Source organism: Poecilia mexicana, unplaced genomic scaffold (assembly GCF_051168715.1).
Source record: "Poecilia mexicana isolate PSO_F unplaced genomic scaffold, ASM5116871v1 scaffold_5, whole genome shotgun sequence".
Classification (NCBI taxonomy): domain Eukaryota; kingdom Metazoa; phylum Chordata; class Actinopteri; order Cyprinodontiformes; family Poeciliidae; genus Poecilia; species Poecilia mexicana.
In genome coordinates this window covers 31,098,507-31,115,846 of record NW_028263374.1, presented here as the reverse complement: position 1 = coordinate 31,115,846, position 17,340 = coordinate 31,098,507, and the positions used below count along the sequence as shown (strand labels likewise).

At 45.7% G+C, this 17,340-nt stretch overlaps 3 protein-coding genes across 5 annotated transcripts; 1 reads left to right on the top strand and 2 right to left on the bottom strand.

Moving 5' to 3' along the window:
* Positions 1-30: 30 nt before the first annotated feature.
* On the bottom strand, positions 31-6,453 carry ctsa (cathepsin A). 3 transcript variants are annotated; one of them, XM_014968248.2, is made up of 14 exons: positions 6,350-6,452; positions 5,216-5,376; positions 5,030-5,141; positions 4,906-4,956; positions 4,745-4,831; positions 4,492-4,647; positions 4,240-4,416; positions 1,785-1,876; positions 1,625-1,703; positions 1,397-1,545; positions 1,248-1,323; positions 870-959; positions 405-506; positions 31-327 (listed from the first exon to the last, which is right to left on the bottom strand). In XM_014968248.2, exons 2-14 carry the CDS (start codon positions 5,374-5,376, stop codon positions 244-246), a joined length of 1,416 nt encoding a protein of 471 aa, XP_014823734.2. In that variant the 5' UTR covers positions 6,350-6,452; the 3' UTR covers positions 31-243. The 3 variants fall into 3 exon arrangements, with proteins under 3 accessions (XP_014823734.2, XP_087862019.1, XP_087862020.1); XM_088005893.1 differs by lacking the exon at positions 6,350-6,452 and having other exon boundaries at positions 5,216-5,415; XM_088005894.1 differs by lacking the exons at positions 31-327; positions 405-506 and having other exon boundaries at positions 868-1,007; positions 6,350-6,453.
* A 1,021-nt stretch (positions 6,454-7,474) lies between these two features.
* Positions 7,475-12,226, bottom strand: snrpb (small nuclear ribonucleoprotein polypeptides B and B1). Its single transcript, XM_014968254.2, has 7 exons — positions 12,083-12,226; positions 11,040-11,191; positions 8,309-8,420; positions 8,085-8,237; positions 7,884-8,013; positions 7,669-7,800; positions 7,475-7,590 (listed from the first exon to the last, which is right to left on the bottom strand). Exons 1-7 carry the CDS (start codon positions 12,083-12,085, stop codon positions 7,550-7,552), a joined length of 723 nt encoding a protein of 240 aa, XP_014823740.1. The 5' UTR covers positions 12,086-12,226; the 3' UTR covers positions 7,475-7,549.
* A 145-nt stretch (positions 12,227-12,371) lies between these two features.
* On the top strand, positions 12,372-16,519 carry LOC106904100 (E3 ubiquitin-protein ligase RNF182). The gene is made up of 6 exons (XM_088005895.1): positions 12,372-14,300; positions 14,414-14,567; positions 14,646-14,713; positions 14,888-15,017; positions 15,080-15,312; positions 15,993-16,519. The coding sequence occupies exons 1-6, from the start codon at positions 14,148-14,150 to the stop codon at positions 16,167-16,169; spliced, it is 915 nt and encodes a 304-aa protein (XP_087862021.1). The 5' UTR covers positions 12,372-14,147; the 3' UTR covers positions 16,170-16,519.
* The last annotated feature ends 821 nt before the right edge of the window (positions 16,520-17,340 follow it).

Genomic DNA, 17,340 nt, shown 5'->3' with positions numbered 1-17,340 from the left:
CACCGTAAAGAAATAGAAACAAAAGCCAGGATTTGGTTCAAATCGGAGTTTATTTTTGTTTCCCTTCAAACCAACATTTCACCGTCAGAAAATCAACAAGCAGCGCTCGTTTCCATGGAGATACGGAGCCAATGCAAAGACATTTGATTAATATTTTTTACAAGAGACTCATTTTGACAGTGATGTAAAAAAGAAAAACACCCTGAGAGTACGGCAGCTGGGCAGGTCCAAATGGGCCTCAGGTCAGTACGGCTGCTTCTTGATGAACCTGGTGAACATGGCGAAGGCGGCGACAGGTTTATCTGTTGGAACCATGTGACCAGAGCCCTGCAGGACCACAAACCAGCCAATCAGCAACGAGAACCATGACCTCAGTGATGATGATGATGATGATGACAACATACCTTCACTGTGAGGAAGGCTATGTTGTCAAATTCTTTGACGAAGCCTCCGATCTGATGACCATCGAGACCATCATAGACCCAGGGACGCCTCTGGACCTCCACCTAACACCAGGTAAACACACCTGAGAACCTCTGAAGGCTGTTTCATAACACCAGGACCACAGGTGAACCCGGATTTTCCAAATATCCTGGCTTAATTAAGCATCCTTCGATTTCACAAAAGCAGTAGTACAGTTAGCCTGCTCCAGGCCAGGCTACCTGACCGCCAGGCTACCTGACCGCCAGGCTACCTGACCGCCAGGCTGAGTTGAGGTGTCTTGGCGATGCCGTTTAAACATCGAACTTTGTCCCAGTTAATAACCAAGAACACCAGTAGTTTCCAGGCACTGGTCTAGTCAACATTTTGGCTACATACTTCCCAGATCCTGTAAAATGTTCTTGTTAGCCTGGTCAGGTGATCGTTACCTGCTGCTGTAGAGACTCCACAAACCACTCGTCGCCCATGAAGTTGCAGGCCATGTCCACGTCTCCGTTGTAAACTAGGACCCGGTACTTCTGCAGAGAGCACATCACAGAACACCTGGAACCAAACCTGGATCACACCTGCACCAATCACCAACAGTGACATCAGACCACGTTTTTCAGTAACGAGTAACTAACACGTTACTATTTCAAATCCAGTAATGAGTAACCTAAGTTACTTTTTCAAGGAGTAATCAGTAATCTGATTAAAGTTACTTTTTCAAAGTAACTATGCCATCACTGATCACCAATCAGAACCCTCATTGCATTCAACTTCCTGCTCAGACAGGAAGTTACAGGGGCTGCGGCGAAGTCACTGACCAGAGCTGAAAGCAGCTTTAGGTACTGCTTCCTGACGTCCATGTAGAGCCGGCCGTACATCAGGTTCACCTCAGAACTACAACACCAGACAAGACAGGTCAGAGATATGCTGACGTGTCCCCCGCAGACGGGACAGGTGAGACGGTTACCTGCAGATAGCCCAGTCCAGAGCGTCGGGACTGATGTGCAGAGCCTTCTTGACATAGGCGTTGTTCAGGTAGAGACTGGACGGCGTGGAGTTGGTGCAGGGCGGATCCAGGCGGACGGACAGGTGCACAGCGGCCAGACTCATCAGCTTCTGCAGTCAGAGGAGCAGCAGGCGAGAAGCTGAGAACAGTTGAGTCCATCTTAATTAGGGAGCAGGTGAGTTCACACACCTGGTTCCACTGGCGAGTCTCCTGATGGTTGATGAAGATGTTCCCCATGTCTCTGACCACCAGCTGCCCATTGTCCACACTGAGAACCCAGAAACCATCAGCCAGGCTGACATTCCAGAACTCACCTGCTGCAGGTTAGGTAGACCAGGTTACAGCTTACCTGAATCTGTGAGGGACTCCACCTGCACACGGAGCATACAGGTTGTAAATGTTGAGCCCTGAACTGTAAAGGATCGTCTGGACATCCGACAGCTGCAGAGAGAGAACACCTGGACTGACGTACAGGAGGCTGGTGGAAGAACCATCCATCTAAAAACTGTCGTTCATCCAACAGCCTTGAACCAGACTTATTCATAATTCTGTAGAAGGAAGCTTTGAATTATAGATTCCACACAGCAGGCAAATGTGATCTGGCTTTTTCACAACGGTCTGAATGGCACAATTCTAATCTTTACCAGCGTTCACACATAGGTCTGATTGTGGTCGCATTTAATTAGTAGCAGGAGAAAAGAAAGTAAAAAATTGGATTTTATAAAAACAAAAAAATCTTGGTCTTTGCTGTTAACGAAGCAGCTAGTGATTCCCCGATTTCACAAAATTTATCAAGTTTGTTCTTAGTAAAATTTCTGATTTTCTCAAGTGCAAAGTAAAACGTCATTTGTGTGGTCCATTGTGAGATTCCACACAATGTTTCCTTCTTCCATGAGGATGCAATGCAGCGTTTAGCTTCCAAAAAGGAGACATTAAGTAAGGATCTCAAGTTGGTTGGGATAGCAAAGTGTTCAGGATAAATATTCAAGATGCACATTTTAGGATTTAAAGGAACATTTTTACCAATCATCTGACTAATCACAATCAATACATCCTTCCGAAACGCCAACACTCGAGGACACGCCCACATCCAATGAAATAAAGAACCTTTTTGGGAAGTAAATTTAATGCAAATTTAAAAATTTAAAGTGATGCAATTTAACTTGAGTGATGTATTGCCTATTCAGCCATTTGTATTGTAGTAATTTGGATTGTGTGTATGAATCGAAGTGCAGGCTTCTGACCACTCCTCACTCCACACGTTTTCTCCCAAATCCGTTCCCCATGTTTTTAAAATGTTGGCTGAAGATTCTTTACATTTGTCAACAAACAGGGAATAAAGAAGAGACGCCTGTTCTCTGTCACAAAGGTGGCTTACAGTAATGTCTTCCAGTGAAGACAAAGAGGGCAGATCAAGATGATTTTGTTGCTTGGATAAAATGAAACTCCGAACACGAAGATATTTATAGAAATGTTTAGTAGGAATGTCATGTTTGTTTTTAAGTTCTTCAAATGGCATAAATACCCTCCCTGTAAAAAGACCAGATACCTTAGCTAACCCCTTAGCAGACCACAGTTTAAGTCCTGGGTCTGCTCTACCTGGACCAAAATCCCCGTTTCCAAAAATGGGTGAGAACTGGGATAGCTGTTGCTTTTCTCCCAAATAATCAAGTACTTTTTCCCAGATAAGCATTGCATTTTTCAGAAAAGGTTTTTTTGTTTGTTTAATAAGCTTTTTCCTGTCTGATGAATACAAAGAATAGAGATCAGCTGGGACTCCATAGTAACCCACGCTGGAGGCCGTTAGGAAATAAAATAAAACATAGCTGCCCTGATCTGGGCTGCCCAGAAATAGATTCGGCAATTATAAACCTCCTCTGTCATCAGGCAGATATAAGAGAGACAATCTCAATCTAGGACGCTTACCGCTCCAAATAAAGTTGGAAAAAGTTTTATTTACTTCCTTAAAGAAGGACGGGGTGGGGAAAGTGGAACTGATTGGAAAACGTCAAACTGTTGGTAATATTGTTATTTTTATAATATTGATGCAGCCAATTAAGGAAATGGGTAGTTTGGACCATCTTTCTATTAACTGCATAACTGACACTGTAAGAGGGTTATAATTAGTTGGAATCGAACGGCTACTTCTAGCAAACTGTAGCTCACAGGGATTCAACTCTTCAAATTCCAATGACTGGTTTAATCACTGGTAGTTCAGCAACACAAGCTTGTCTACTTTGACTCCTTCTTTCCTTCCCTCCTTCCCTCCTTACCACTAGAAGCTACATGAAACCTCCCATACAGGCCAAGATGTCTCTTCTTCTAATGAATTAGACAATCGCTAAACTAAATTTAAGGCTTTAGCAACTAATATTGTTATTTAAGGTTTTTGGACTTTACACTGTTTTTTTTTAAAGAAGCTTAAGCTGCCATCTTGGAATCCCAACTTAGATCCATCACTACTGTGGTTCGTCGATAGACTAAGAATTGATTGTCTAAAAGATTATTAAATTTTTGTTGGAACGTATACTAAATACTAAATTTAGCTAATTAATCTACTCTTACCTTAATTTAAAGCTAATTTGGGTCTTTAAGCATCAATATTCATATTAGACAGCAGTGAAGGATGTAACCCTTACCAGGCTGGCTCTAAATAACTCAGACTGACCCGTTTAGCTGTTATTTTCCTGATGATTAGTCGATAACCAACTTGTTCATTTTGCTCTAAATTATCAATAATTTTATTGATAAAACTGATTTTATCAGATGGCGGCGGCCCCCCGCCGGGCCCGGCTCAGACCCACCTTTTCAGTGCAGTTGGGGTTCTGGTTGTTGTGGAAGTCGCACTTCCCGCCGCTGCAGCAGTACATCTGGAGCTCCGCCCACAGCTGGCTGCCCAGCAGGCCGTGGTAGTAGGCAAAGTAAACCAGGGAGTTATCATTCAGCTCGTAGCTCGACATCCCGTTGCCCACAGCAACGCCCTGCAACACAGGTCAACAGGGCGTCACACAGAGGCTGGGTGAGGTCACCTGAACGGGTCAGAAGCTGAGCAGAACCTGCAGGTTCAGGCTGGAGTCCTCCATGACTCGCTCGGCGAGCGTCGGGATGTAGATCCCACCGTAACTTTCTCCGGTCAGGTAGAGCTCGTTGCTGCTGTACTCTGGAAACAGCCTGAAGAACTCCTTCAGAGCCAGGTAGTTGTTCATGGACACCTGCAGACACAGAACGACTCGCACACCTGAGAACCTGTCAGAGGCCGAGTCTCAGGTGCACAGGCAGCCATGAACCAATCAGAAGCTCATCACTCACCTCGGTGTCATTGGTTTTGTAATTCTTATCGTCAGAGTACGAGAAGCCGACACCCACTGGAGACTCCAGGTACAACATGTTGGCAATCTGCAGGTGAGCAATGAGCCAATCAGCTTTCAGTACTCAGTTAGTGACCACACCCCCCCAGTCACATGGCCTACCTTGTTCCAGGAGTACGGGTTGTACTGCAGCGTCACTCCATCGTCCTGGATCTGAAGGAGAGGAAATCAAACGGGGTGCACTGATTTCATACAGGTAAAGTGGGCGGAGTCAAGGGTTAGCTACCAGGAAGGGTCCATGTTCGGTGAGCAGTCCGTCCAATGAGCTGCAGCCCGGACCACCGTTCAGCCACAGAACCACCGGGTCGGACGACGGCTTGCTCTGAGACTCCACAAACCTGAGAACCAGAACCAGACCCTGTTCAGGTGAGGCAGCAGCAGCCAGGTGAGGAGCAGGAGGTCAGGTACTGACCAGTAGTGAAGATGTTTCCCATCAGCCACGTTCAGGTATCCAGAGTACTGCCTGAAGCTCGGCTGCTTCTGGAGTCCAGGAAGGAAGCTGATCTCATCTGCAGAGGGAGCGGCGCCGGCGCCCAGCAGGAACGTCAGGAGGAACCACAGGGACACCTGCATCTGAGGCGGGACAGGAAGTGACATCACCTTCTACACCTGAGCCTGGACAGGAAGTGACATCACCTTCTACACCTGAGCCTGGACAGGAAGTGACATCACCTTCTACGCCTGAGCCTGGACAGGAAGTGACATCACTTACACCTGTCAGGTAGTTGCTCCTCACAGTTTTTTTCCATCCAATCAGTCTTTAGAGAACATTGTGTTGCCTGATCGGGCCGGCTGGACTCAGGCAGGTCCGGCTCTAACTGGACCTGCTGCAACAGTAGGAAGGAGGAGGACGGGTTCCCTTAGATTACCAGAACCATTTTACATGTTGTTAACCTAGCCATGGTAAACGGATCAGAACCAAAGGCTGTAATCAGACTTCAACACACCCGGAGAAAAACTGGACCGGGTGCTCCAGAATCAACCGTGTTGATAAAACAGTAACAGAACACCTCCAGATTTATGATCACAACCAATCCGGACCTTCTGTTCTGGACCACCTGCAGAACTTAGTGAGCAGGTTTCACTGTAGGAGAACCCAGATCCGATCCGGTCCAATCCAGATCCATCCAATCATCAATAAGCTGCTGATCCCAAACAGACCACCAGGGGGCTCTGCAGCAGAACCGGGCCTTAACACGAAGTTCTGTCGGTTTCAGTCAGCTGCCTCGAACAGGTTCAGGCCAGAACGACCCATTATTTAAATTCTGTTCCGCTTCAGCACGGAGTAAACTTTATTAAACCCCAAGACAAAAACGCCTAACTTTTATCAGAACCAGCAGAACTTCCTTTAAAAAGGGGACCGTCAGAACCCAAACAGAACCGAAAGAAACACAGAGTTCACCAAGAGACCCGGAAACAGCCTCAGTCCGGACCAGAACCGGGTCAGAACCGAACCAGAATGAGGGGGTTCGTCCAGGACAGGTTAGACCAGCTAAAATCAGCTGGGTCCAGCCGGAACCAGAACCCCAGCATGACCAAACCTCACCTTTCAGAGTCCACCTGTCCGCGCGCTGTAGTCGCTCTGATCACTGCGGGTCATGTGACTGACGACAGCCGGTCATGTGACTGGTCTTCTAGTTAAAGTCACGTGTTCAGCTGAGGACTTCCTGGTTCTGGTTCATCAACTGGGTCGAGCTTTCATAAACAAACTTTCCTCCACAACAGATGTTTTATTTAGAACAATCAGCCCATCCGATACAAAATAAATTATTTTTAACTCCAGTAAAGAAAATAAAAAAAAATACACATGTAGTTCTAGTAACGACAATGGGAATTTAATTAATTACTCTGCGTCTGTGATGCACCTGTTCTGGCACTGGCTCACTACCGCCCCCTTCTGGGCGGAAGTGATATTAGTAAAGGAAGATTGATTCTGATTTCGGTTTAAGACGGGATAGTGTTCTGAATCTATGATATCAATAACAAAATAAGAACAATTATATTTCTTACAAAAAACGTTTTAAAAAGACGCTGAACAGAGAGCGCCCCCTCGTGGACACTGACTGAACTGCAGGAGTTCCATATAAACCTCTCATATGCGCTGAATTATTTCTCCAGTTTATGTTTTGTGTTATTTTAAAACTTGTTTAATTCCAGCAGCTCAGGTGTAGACAGGTGAAAGAAATAAATGTTTTATGATCCAGCTGGGTCGGGTTTGGGTTCTTCAGTTACACCTTTATGGAAACGTTTGATTATTAATGACACCAGAATCCTCATCTTAGTTCAACATATAAAAATGTTCAATTCACAAAATCTTCTTTAAAAAAGCATGTGAGCATGCTGTAGGACGATGCATGAAGGCTTACAAATGTTATAAAGTGTCATTCAGTAAATAATGACACTTTAATGCAAATTTTAATAGAACTTTACCTTAAAAGTGTCATCAACCAAATGATGCTTCATGACAGCAGTTGTAAACACCCATGAAGATTTCTTCATGGATGTTATGTCAGTCTATGAACCCCTTCCAATAAAGCTGTTTATCATTTCCATGAAACTTCCAGAGGTTTTCTCTCCATCGAGTTTTTCGGGGATTTAAAATCAGTTCTGTGAAGTCGCCTCACGTGACCTTCCTCGTTACCATGGAAACAGTTCAAACAGACCAGAGAAATTCAAACTGAGAAAACTTTATTAAAAAGTAACAAAAAACATCTATACAACAGGTGGCTGAGGGGGCGGAGCTTCTTCATGGCCTGGGCGGTGGCCTCATTCCTGGAGGGGGCGGTCCTAGAAGAAGTCACATGATCAGGTTAAGGTCAGTGATTGACTAAAGTAAGGTGCAATGTGATTGGTTGGCCAGCTGACCTCTCATCCCAGGGGGCGGCGGCCTCATGCCAGGAGGCGGCATTCCCATTGGGGCGCCGCGGCCTGGTCCGGGCGGCATTCCCATCGGGGGGCCCATCGGGGGCCGCATGCCGGGGGGCGGGCCCATCATACCTGTGGGGGTGGAGCGAGAGAACAGCAGCCAATGAGGAGCCAGAGAGCGATCTGCAGCCATCAAACACTGGAGCTGGACTCACCTGGAGGGGGCGCGGCTCGGGCCATGGGGGGCGGGGCTCCCCGCCCAGGGGGGTACTGCGTCGGGGCGCCGGCGATGCTGGCGCCTGCTGCTGCTGCGGCAACTGTGCCTCTGCCCTGCGGCGTCATCACCTGGAACACACAGAGCACATCAGTACCGGAACCCGCCCCTGGACCCGCCCCACCCACGTTGCCATGGTTACCTGCTGGGAAGGCCCGCCCACTCCTCGGACCGGCCCCGCCAGTCCGGCCGGCGCCTGAGGCATCGGCGCACCGGCCGGGACGCCCCGACCCGCGGCGCGGCCCACTCCCGGCCCGCCTGCCACACCTGCCAGGGGCACCCGGGCAATCCCGGTCTGAGGGAGAGATCACAGGTCAGGGGTCAGAGATCACCATCGCATGGCGGCACTCAGTAGGACGCACTCACATCTTTGGGGGGCGGGCCTTCCACCGTCATGGAAACCAGGTTCTCCCCACGTAGCAGAACCAGACCCAGAACCCGCTTCTCCTCCCGCTCCGGCTGCTTCGAGTTCTTTGGCCTGCAAGAGAGAACAGGGTCAGAGGTCACCCACCTGGAGACGTTACCACGGAAACAGCCGCCACCTCCCAGCCAGTCAGAGCTGAACCCTGATTCTATCAGAAGGTGTGTTTGGTACCGTGAGGAGGAGACGCGATTATTCCAGATTCAACAAAAATTAACTTCAGTTTTGGGTTAAAGGTCACGGCACGGCGGCAGACTGAAGTCTGCTTCACGTTTGTAAAATTACATTTTGAATAATTCGGAGCAGATGAGCTAAACCTGGAAACTTCAGTTATAATAATTTTAGGCACAAACTGTTTGATATTCCAAACTCAAGAAATGTTCACATCCATTTTCACACCACTTCACATCTTTGACTCATTTTAGAACATTTCCAGTTATTGCACATCCGTTTTTCTGCACCATATTGTAAATGTTTCGTCTTTTTCAATGTTTAATATTCTTGCACATTATGATGCAACTCGGCTGCACATCCAATACATTTATTTCTAAAAACCTGCAGCATTTTCTGCTTTAGTCTGGTTCTGCTTGTTTATATTGTAATATTGTTAATATTTCTTTGTAAATTGTTTTTAACATTTTAAGAACTGAGTGATCTGTGAATCTGAGGCTGCAGTTGCACAATAAAATCTGTTTCTGTTCTGATCGATGTAAACTGATATGATTTCATAAAGTGTTGAATCTTAGATTTTAAATGAATGTGCCGTTTATCGTTTCCTCTCAGTTACGTCATTTAAACAGAATCTGACGACTGAGTAGAAAATTAGTTTCTGAATTGAATCTTTAGACTCAGGCGTCGCTGCGGTTTTGTTTCCTACTCGCTCCGACTGTCGACTATCAAAATGTTTTATCTGCTGGAAACAAAAACTGTTTTCCTGTGTTTATCACTAAAATGTTTTTATAGCTACGCAAAAACACATGAAGGAATCATATTATACTCAAAATGTAGGAAAATAAAAACTGAATAGCTGCACCCCAAATTATTGAAACTTCTGGAAGATTTGGATTTAAAGTCATTTGATGAGGAAGTTAGTAGGAAAAGAGACGGGGAGTTTCTGTAATTTGAACTGAAAATCTGGAAAGAACAATGCTTTCATAAAACAAAGATCAGTAGAGATCATATAGTTTAATGCTGCAAAAGAAAAACAAAGTCAGAAATTATATTTTTTCATAATTAAATTGGCTTGAATGTAATAAAAGGTTTAGTTTGAGGTTTATAAGATGTTGAACTCTCCAAGTTAAATTGTTCTTCATTTATCTTGATGTTTCATTTTCAGCTCATAGAAACTTTAAACGCGTTCAGTAATTCAAATTAGGGCTGAAACGATTCCTCGAATGATTCGAGTACCTCGATTACTAAAATTCCTCGAGGAAAATTTACCTGCCTCGAAGCTTCGTTAATTTATGTTTTATTAGTTAGCGCACCGTGTTCCGGCCGGGACTTCATTTGCGTTGCGCGGAGCTCTCACTTCCGCCTCTGAGTTGTTGACAAAAGCTAAGTCTCAGCGGCATAAAGTCCAATCTTCAAGATTGGCTCGTGGGGATTTTATTGATTGATGATAATGCCCGACTTTTTATCGTTTTTGGGGAACCAATAAGCATCCTTAAAATGACTGGGGGATGCCTGGAGTACGGCAGCATTTCTCCTCCGGGGCTGCTGGTTGAACGCGAACGGCGGGAAGAGCGCTGAGGTGAGCGGATAGCCTGAACAGGGCGGGCGGCTGAGTAGCTGATGCTTACCGTGTAAATGTAGCTTTACCGACGAACCGCACAATAAATTTCATATCCCGGTCTGAAGAAACGGGTGGCGGAGCGCATCGTACATGGCTGGTAGATGAGTTTCTGAGTGTGACCAGTGAAGGTGTCGTAAATATCCCGTATTGCTTCCCCCCGTGTTCGTCCCCCGGTCTAACGGTTCGTCAGTCCGCTGGTCTATTTCCTCCCCTCCACCCCATGTTCGTTCATTCGCCCTCTCCTCCCACTCCAGGCGGCATTTCCCGTATTTTCAAACCCAAAGCGTGACAGGTTAGGTGGGAAGGTGAGTTTAATTAATCTATTAAACTCACTGAAGATGAATACATAAACTAAAAGCTGGATTGTAGACATTTTTTATAAGCATATTTGTGAGCCTGCCTCTTTGTTATTAAATTCAATATAATTTCAGATTTTTCTATAACTTTTCTTCTGGTTAACTTAGAAAGTGAGCTATTATTGTTACAGGTTAGTTTTCTAAACTACAAAAAGCAACTGTTAGGGATGCTCAAATATGAAAAATTGGACTGATATTGATATCTGATAGTAACATCGGTATTATGCCAGATTTACCAATATTTCATTTTAGAATTTTTTAAATCCGATTACTCGATTAATCGTAAGAATAATCGATAGATTACTCGATTACTAAAATATTCGTTTACAACAGCCCTAATTCTAATAAATAACAGACTGTTTACTAGTTAATGAATCACAGGTCAATAAAACAGCAACATTTAATAATGACAGAGAAAGATTTATCTTTATCTTTGAACTCTAAGACTTTACATTCTGGGTTCAATCGAAGCTCAGCTACATGTGACCCAGTGAAAGTCCGGTTCTGGTTCTGGGGCCTTGGACCTACTTGATCTTGCGGAACTCGTCGCAGTCGCACAGGATGAGGTTCATGTGTTTGTCGAAGGCCTTGAAGGTTCCAATGAAGATGCGGCCGTCCTGCAGGATGCACCTCATCCTGAAGTCGATGTGCTGCAGCATCTTGCTGCTCTTCCCCACCGTCTGCAACCAATCAGAGACAAGCAGCAGCATGACATCATCGCTACATCACACCAGGTTCTGACCCAGTTACCTGCATCAGGGTTTCTGGAGATGGGAAAAAACCAGAAGAACTCTGAACTAAAGTCTGTTTGAAGATCAGAACATCAGGAAAACAGCCATGTTTTAATCCCCAGAAGAAGAAGGAAGCAGAACCTGAGCAGAACTTCCTTAGTTTACCTTAAGACTGTTATCAGACTCACTTTCTGAAGAAAGTAATTTATTCTGGTTCTGGTTCCATCCTGGATCCGGTTTCATTATGGAAATTTAAGTGTTAAATTAACAAAAACATTTCTGAACCATGGACCTAGGGTTGCCACTCGTCCCATAAAATACGAAACCGTTCCGTATTCTACAAATGTGTGTAATAATAAAGAAGTGGTTGTACTTTATACCTTAGGCTGCCCCAGTCATTGCTTCACTCACGGTGTTGGTGTTGCGATATTGTGCCCAACTTCTTTCTGGGTAACACACACTGACCGACATCCCCCCCCGGCTTTAAATATAAAGGGACTGGTTCATTTGTAACCCTAATCGAACCGCAGTCGGGTTCGGTTTGTTCTGCTTATTGGAGTAATTGCAGTAATTCTGTGAGACTGAACCGAAGTGAACCACATATAGCCACGCTATGACCCGGGTTGTTAATCATAACCAGGCCAATGGGTTCAGTTATTGATGTAATGGACCAGTTTCCCGTTCTACTGATCCGGTTCGGATCCATTTGGACCTCTCCTGCAACGTCCCGCCAACGTCTCCTCAAACAGCCGCCATATTCAAATCATCGCGTTAAAAAGTAAAAATTCTTATCATTCTGAGAAGCACCGGGTCTCAAAGACCCAGTTCGGGAACACTCACCATGTTTGCGGTTCTGATGGCTCCGATTTGACCCGGATTCACCGAACCTAATACCAAAAACTGACCCGCTGAGCCGCCGGGCCTTTATTACAAAAGACAGGAAGTGGTGTAACAACCCGGTGCTCCCGACTGGAAACACGGACAGATCAAAAGTTCCTACAGGGCGGGCTAAATAAATAAATAAATAAATAAATAAAAAAATCCTTCCATTTCAGTTTCTCATGGAATATTTCCATTAAATTTTCACAACAGAACGACATTAAAGGTGCAGCTGCATTTTAATAAACTAGAATACTGAAACAGTCATTCTTGTCTTTCATAATTGTGAAATGAAACGAAATATAGATTATTTCCACACACACTGATGTTTTTAAGCCAGCGTGTGTGGCAAAAAGAGTACTACATCAGGCTGAAACAAAATCCTTTCGGATATATAAAATACGGGCTTAATGTGCTTATTGATGTCAAATACTAGGTTGAAAGTTATTTTTAAAAGTTATGATTTGTTTGACAAACAGGTCTCATTAAAAGAAAAATTCTGATTTATTAAACTGTACCTGCATTTTTCTTGTCATTTACATAATCTTTTACCAATATTAACAACCCATGGAAGAAAGTTTATCAAATTTTTTTTTTTTTCAGAATTTTAAATATATTTTTATGTCATGTAAAATATTTAGGGAACCACACTGGGAAAAAGTTTTTGTTCCCCCATGACCTCCGTTTCCTCTGTAAACTAGTTCTCCTATGCGCTCGGGTTCGGTTCTGGTTCCCCTCGTGTCACAGCTAAACTAGAACCTGATCTTTGTGTGCCTGTGCGAACTGGACCGATCTGAACCAGGTTAGGTTCTGGATCCCACAGAACGGTTGATCGGCTCTTTCCGCCCTCCAGCTTCTAAGCGGTTGTCATGGTGACCGGGTTCCCGCCGCTGGTCGCGCGCCGCAGTGAGTCGGAGGGATGGTGAGTCACCGCGAGCTGCTCCGACGAACACGGAGCGGTACCAGTCGCGACCGACAACAGAACCAGAACCCCTAGACAGGCCGAACCGCTGGCACCGATACCCGGACCGGGATCCGCCGGCGGTCTGCTGTCCGGCTGACCTCGGCCGAGATCTGCAGTGACGTCACATGTAGCGGTGTGTCGCGGGGACATTAATCAGGACACACTGTTGCTGAGCGCGAGGCCACGGCTGCAGCCGGCGGAACCGGTTCCGTCAGACCCAAAACCGCTGGATTCCCTTCAACCTTCAGGACCACAGGAACTGTTGATGCTGAAGGCCAACATGTTGCTGCAACCACCGGAAGCCTGCAGCAACCAGAACCATCGGAGCAACTGAGACCAGAACCAGCGGAGTCCAGAACCCCCTGAGACTTGAAGACCTTCAGCATCTCCACAGGCCAGCAGGTGAGCTGCTGCTGCATCACCTGAGAGGAGAACTGATCAGAGATCAGCTGGAGGCTGTAAATAAAGGTTCTGTCAGAACTGCTGGTTCTGATCCGTTTTCGATCAGAATCTCTTTGGTTAGGGTCTAATTTGGGCAGCCAGATCCATCCCATTTATCCCAGAAGTTCTGTTGCACACCTGCTGGACATAATGATCAATAATAATATTTTCAGCTCTTATTAATCTAACCCTGGTAACCAGATCAGAACCACAGGTTTTATAAGGTTATTAAACCTCTACTTCAGAACCTCTGGATCAAGATGACTTGATTCTGATTTAAACTAAAGTCTTGGATCGGATGGTTCTGGGTCAGTCGGCTTTCAGAACTCATCACTGGATCAGCTCTGCTGAAACTCACTGTTGATATTCTCTTGGCCTCAGATGGTGGACTTGTGTTGGCTCTGGTTCGATCTGGTTCTGTTAGATGTCAGTTCTGGTTCTGATCCAGTTGTTTCTCCAATGTGTGGCAGATTCCAGTTGAACGGTGAATCTTCCTCAACCTGCAGAGCACCCTGTGGTACCCCACAGGTAGATTACAGGCCTGTCTCTGAACTTGTCCTCCTGTTGAACTCACCTGGAGGGGGGGCGGCTCGGGCCATGTGACACCTGTCTCTGTCTCACATGTCTCTTCCTAGATGGACGTCTGGCCTCCTGGTTGGACGGATGAACATCCGCACTCTGACTGATCTGCTCTGCTGGCCTCAACCTCAAATAATGACCAGTAAGATGAACCAGCTGATGGAGGCGGAGCTTGGCCAGGAGATTGAAGGCAAGGTGAGATTTCCCATCATCCCTTGCTTCTCTTTGGGTCTTCTGGACCTTAAGGAACATCCTATAGCCGTCATGGTGCGTTCAGGTACCAACAGCCTGTTCTGTGCTGTGTTCAGGTTCAGACCTGGGCTCAGTCTCTGGTCTACACCGTGGAGGAACTGGAGTGTAAGATCTGCTACAACCGATACAACACTCGGAGCCGGAAACCCAAGCTGCTGGGCTGCCTGCACCGGGTCTGCGCCAAGTGTCTCAAGAAGATGGTGGACATGGGTGAGTTCACCTGCCAGGTGTGCTGCTGCTGACGCTCCATTAAAGACCTGCTCTGTGAGCTTTCATCCTGGCTTTCAGGAGACTCTTCGCCGACCGTCATCAGCTGCCCATTCTGCCGCCACGAGACCTACGTCCCTGATGAGGAGGTGAGACGGGTTCATATGTCAGGTTTGAAGCAGGAAGTGGTGGACTGTCCATCACTCCGGTCCACGTTGGGACTCTGTCTCCATGTCTTCATTGGGACTCTGTCTCCATGTCTTCATTGGGACTCTGTCTCCATGTCTTCATTGGGTCTCTGTCTCCATGTTCCATGTCTCCAGGTGTGGCTGATGGAAGACGACCGGCACATCATGGCGGTTCTGTCCTGTCAGGACCGAGCCCAGCAGGAGGGATCAGCAGTTAAAGATGGCGGCGGTTCAGAGGTGGTGTTGACTCCCACTGCTCTGAAAGGTCAGTCTGTCTCTGTGTCTCTGTCTGTCTCTGTGTCTCTGGTCTGACTCTCTGCTCTGCAGCAGCAGCAGCTGCGGGGACGGACGCGTCCCTCCGGTCCTCGGACTGCCTGGTCATCACCATCATGGAGCTGCCGGACGACTCCCCGTCCTCGGACTCGGTCAGCATGATCAATGTGGTCGGTCTGTACCGGCCGCCCAGCCTGGACTCGCTGCCCTGCAGCTTTCCGTCGCAGAAGTGTCGTGCCTGGACGTCCCGCAGCTTTCCACGCTGCCTGCTGGGGGCGCTGTGCATGGTCAGTGACACACAAAGCTAGCACCATCACTAACAAATTAGTAGGTCCACTAAAACAATTAATCTGATTAATCAATTATTAAAATAATTGTCAATTAATTTAATAATTGATTAATCGAGAGAGAATTTCCAGTAATATAATAGAAATGGCATAATAATGCAAGAAATCATTCTCAAAGATCAATAAACTTAAAATTTTAATGAACATTTTAGAACAACAGAAACAAATAAAATGAATTATGAAGTCTCTGGACTCAAAATTACCCTTCAAAAAAAAACCTTCAGACTGAAGACTTTGGTAGGAAGACAAAAACAATAAATCATGCAAAATTATTGAGCTTGTTTTAGTTTATCAAGCTTATTGGTCTATTGATTAGTGAGACTAGATGTGAAAACAAAGATTTAAGTTGTTTAGTCTTTATTGGTATTAATTTTATCGGTTTAACTGCGTCGTTTTATTGAGTTTTTAACTCATTACTGATGTTCAGCTGTGGCTGCACTTAAAGCGTTTTATAAATAAAGCTGACGATTAGGATGAAAGTACGCAGAACATTTTGACACGTAAACGTAGAATACTTCACACGTTGTTTCTGCGTGAAAAGCAACGCGAAATGTTTGCATGATGCCCCACAACCCCTGGCCCCAGGTGAACGTACTCAGGTGTGTGACCTCTGACCCCAGGTGTACTTCAGCTCGCTGCCTCTGGGGATCTACCTGCTGATGATGGGCCAGCTGCTGCTGGGCGTGGTTCTGGTCAGCCTGGTGCCGTCCACGCTGCTGCTGCTCGTTCTCTATGGATTCTGCCAGTGCATCTGTCATGAGGTGAGGGAGGCGATCGCTGCGCGCAGGCTGCCATGACGACAACGAAGGCCGCTGCCATGGCAACAAGGACACCAGAGCGGCGAGGCCACAGAACCACAAGACCTGAACTCTCAGCTGACTCCTGATTGGCGGAGGCGGTAAAGGCCCCTCCTCTTTTGAGCACCAGCATCACTTTCTTGGCCAAAACAGAAACGGACCAGAAGTTTCAACCTCACAGCCAGAGAGGGACAGGCTAGAAACTCCTGTTAGCATGTTGCTAATGACATGCTGTGTAACAATCTGTATGTAAATATGTAATTCTGTTTGTCAGTGAACCTTCTGACAGCCTATCAGCCAGTAACCACCAGGAATATTCCCAGTTTAACAAAATAACCCAAAACATTGGAAACATGTTTTGGAAACATTGGAAACATGTATGCTAGCACATAGACTAGCGAGGCTAGTCTATGTGCTAGCCTCGCCTAGCACATAGACTGGTGAAAATGGATGTTAGGCTAATGTAGCGCAAACACAAGAAATGTTGGTAAATGCTATGGGTTAGGACTGAGTTAGCATAAGGACAGTAATAACAGGAAAGCATTAGCATAGCTTAGCACAAGAATGGTAAACAGAGAGAATGTGTTTGTTGAATTTAGCAAAAAGACTGAAAAGACAGAGAAAGGGTTAACCTAGCTTAGCATAAATACTGGAAATTAAGGTAAAGTATTACCATAGCTTAGCATAAAAAGTAGGAATTAAGTGTTTTTCCATCTTTGCAAAATGATTGTAAGTGAAAGTTATACTAGCTCAGTATTAAAACTGGAAGCAAAGTGCAAGTGCTAGCTTACCTTAGCAAAATGACTGGAAGGGAAAGTGTTAGCCTAGCTTAGCATGAAAAGTGGAAACATTAGCCATGGACAAAGATAAGAAATAAAGTTGGGTAATTTCTGTTTTCTCCTAACATGATGCTAAATTCAGTTCTGTTGTCTCTGACTCCGCTACCGTTTCCAGTATTTGTGCTAAGCTAACTGTATGGAAGACTGAAGCTCTGCAGATAATCGGTTTAATTTCCTGTCAAAGTGCCAACGTTTGACTTGATCACTTATCAATTGTGTGTTAATCATGTGGCGATTTGGACCTCCTGTCACTTCCTGTCCGGTCGCATGCGGACTGCCGACTTTTGTAGAAACTAATAAATGTAATGGAGACAAAACCAGTTTGATTTGTT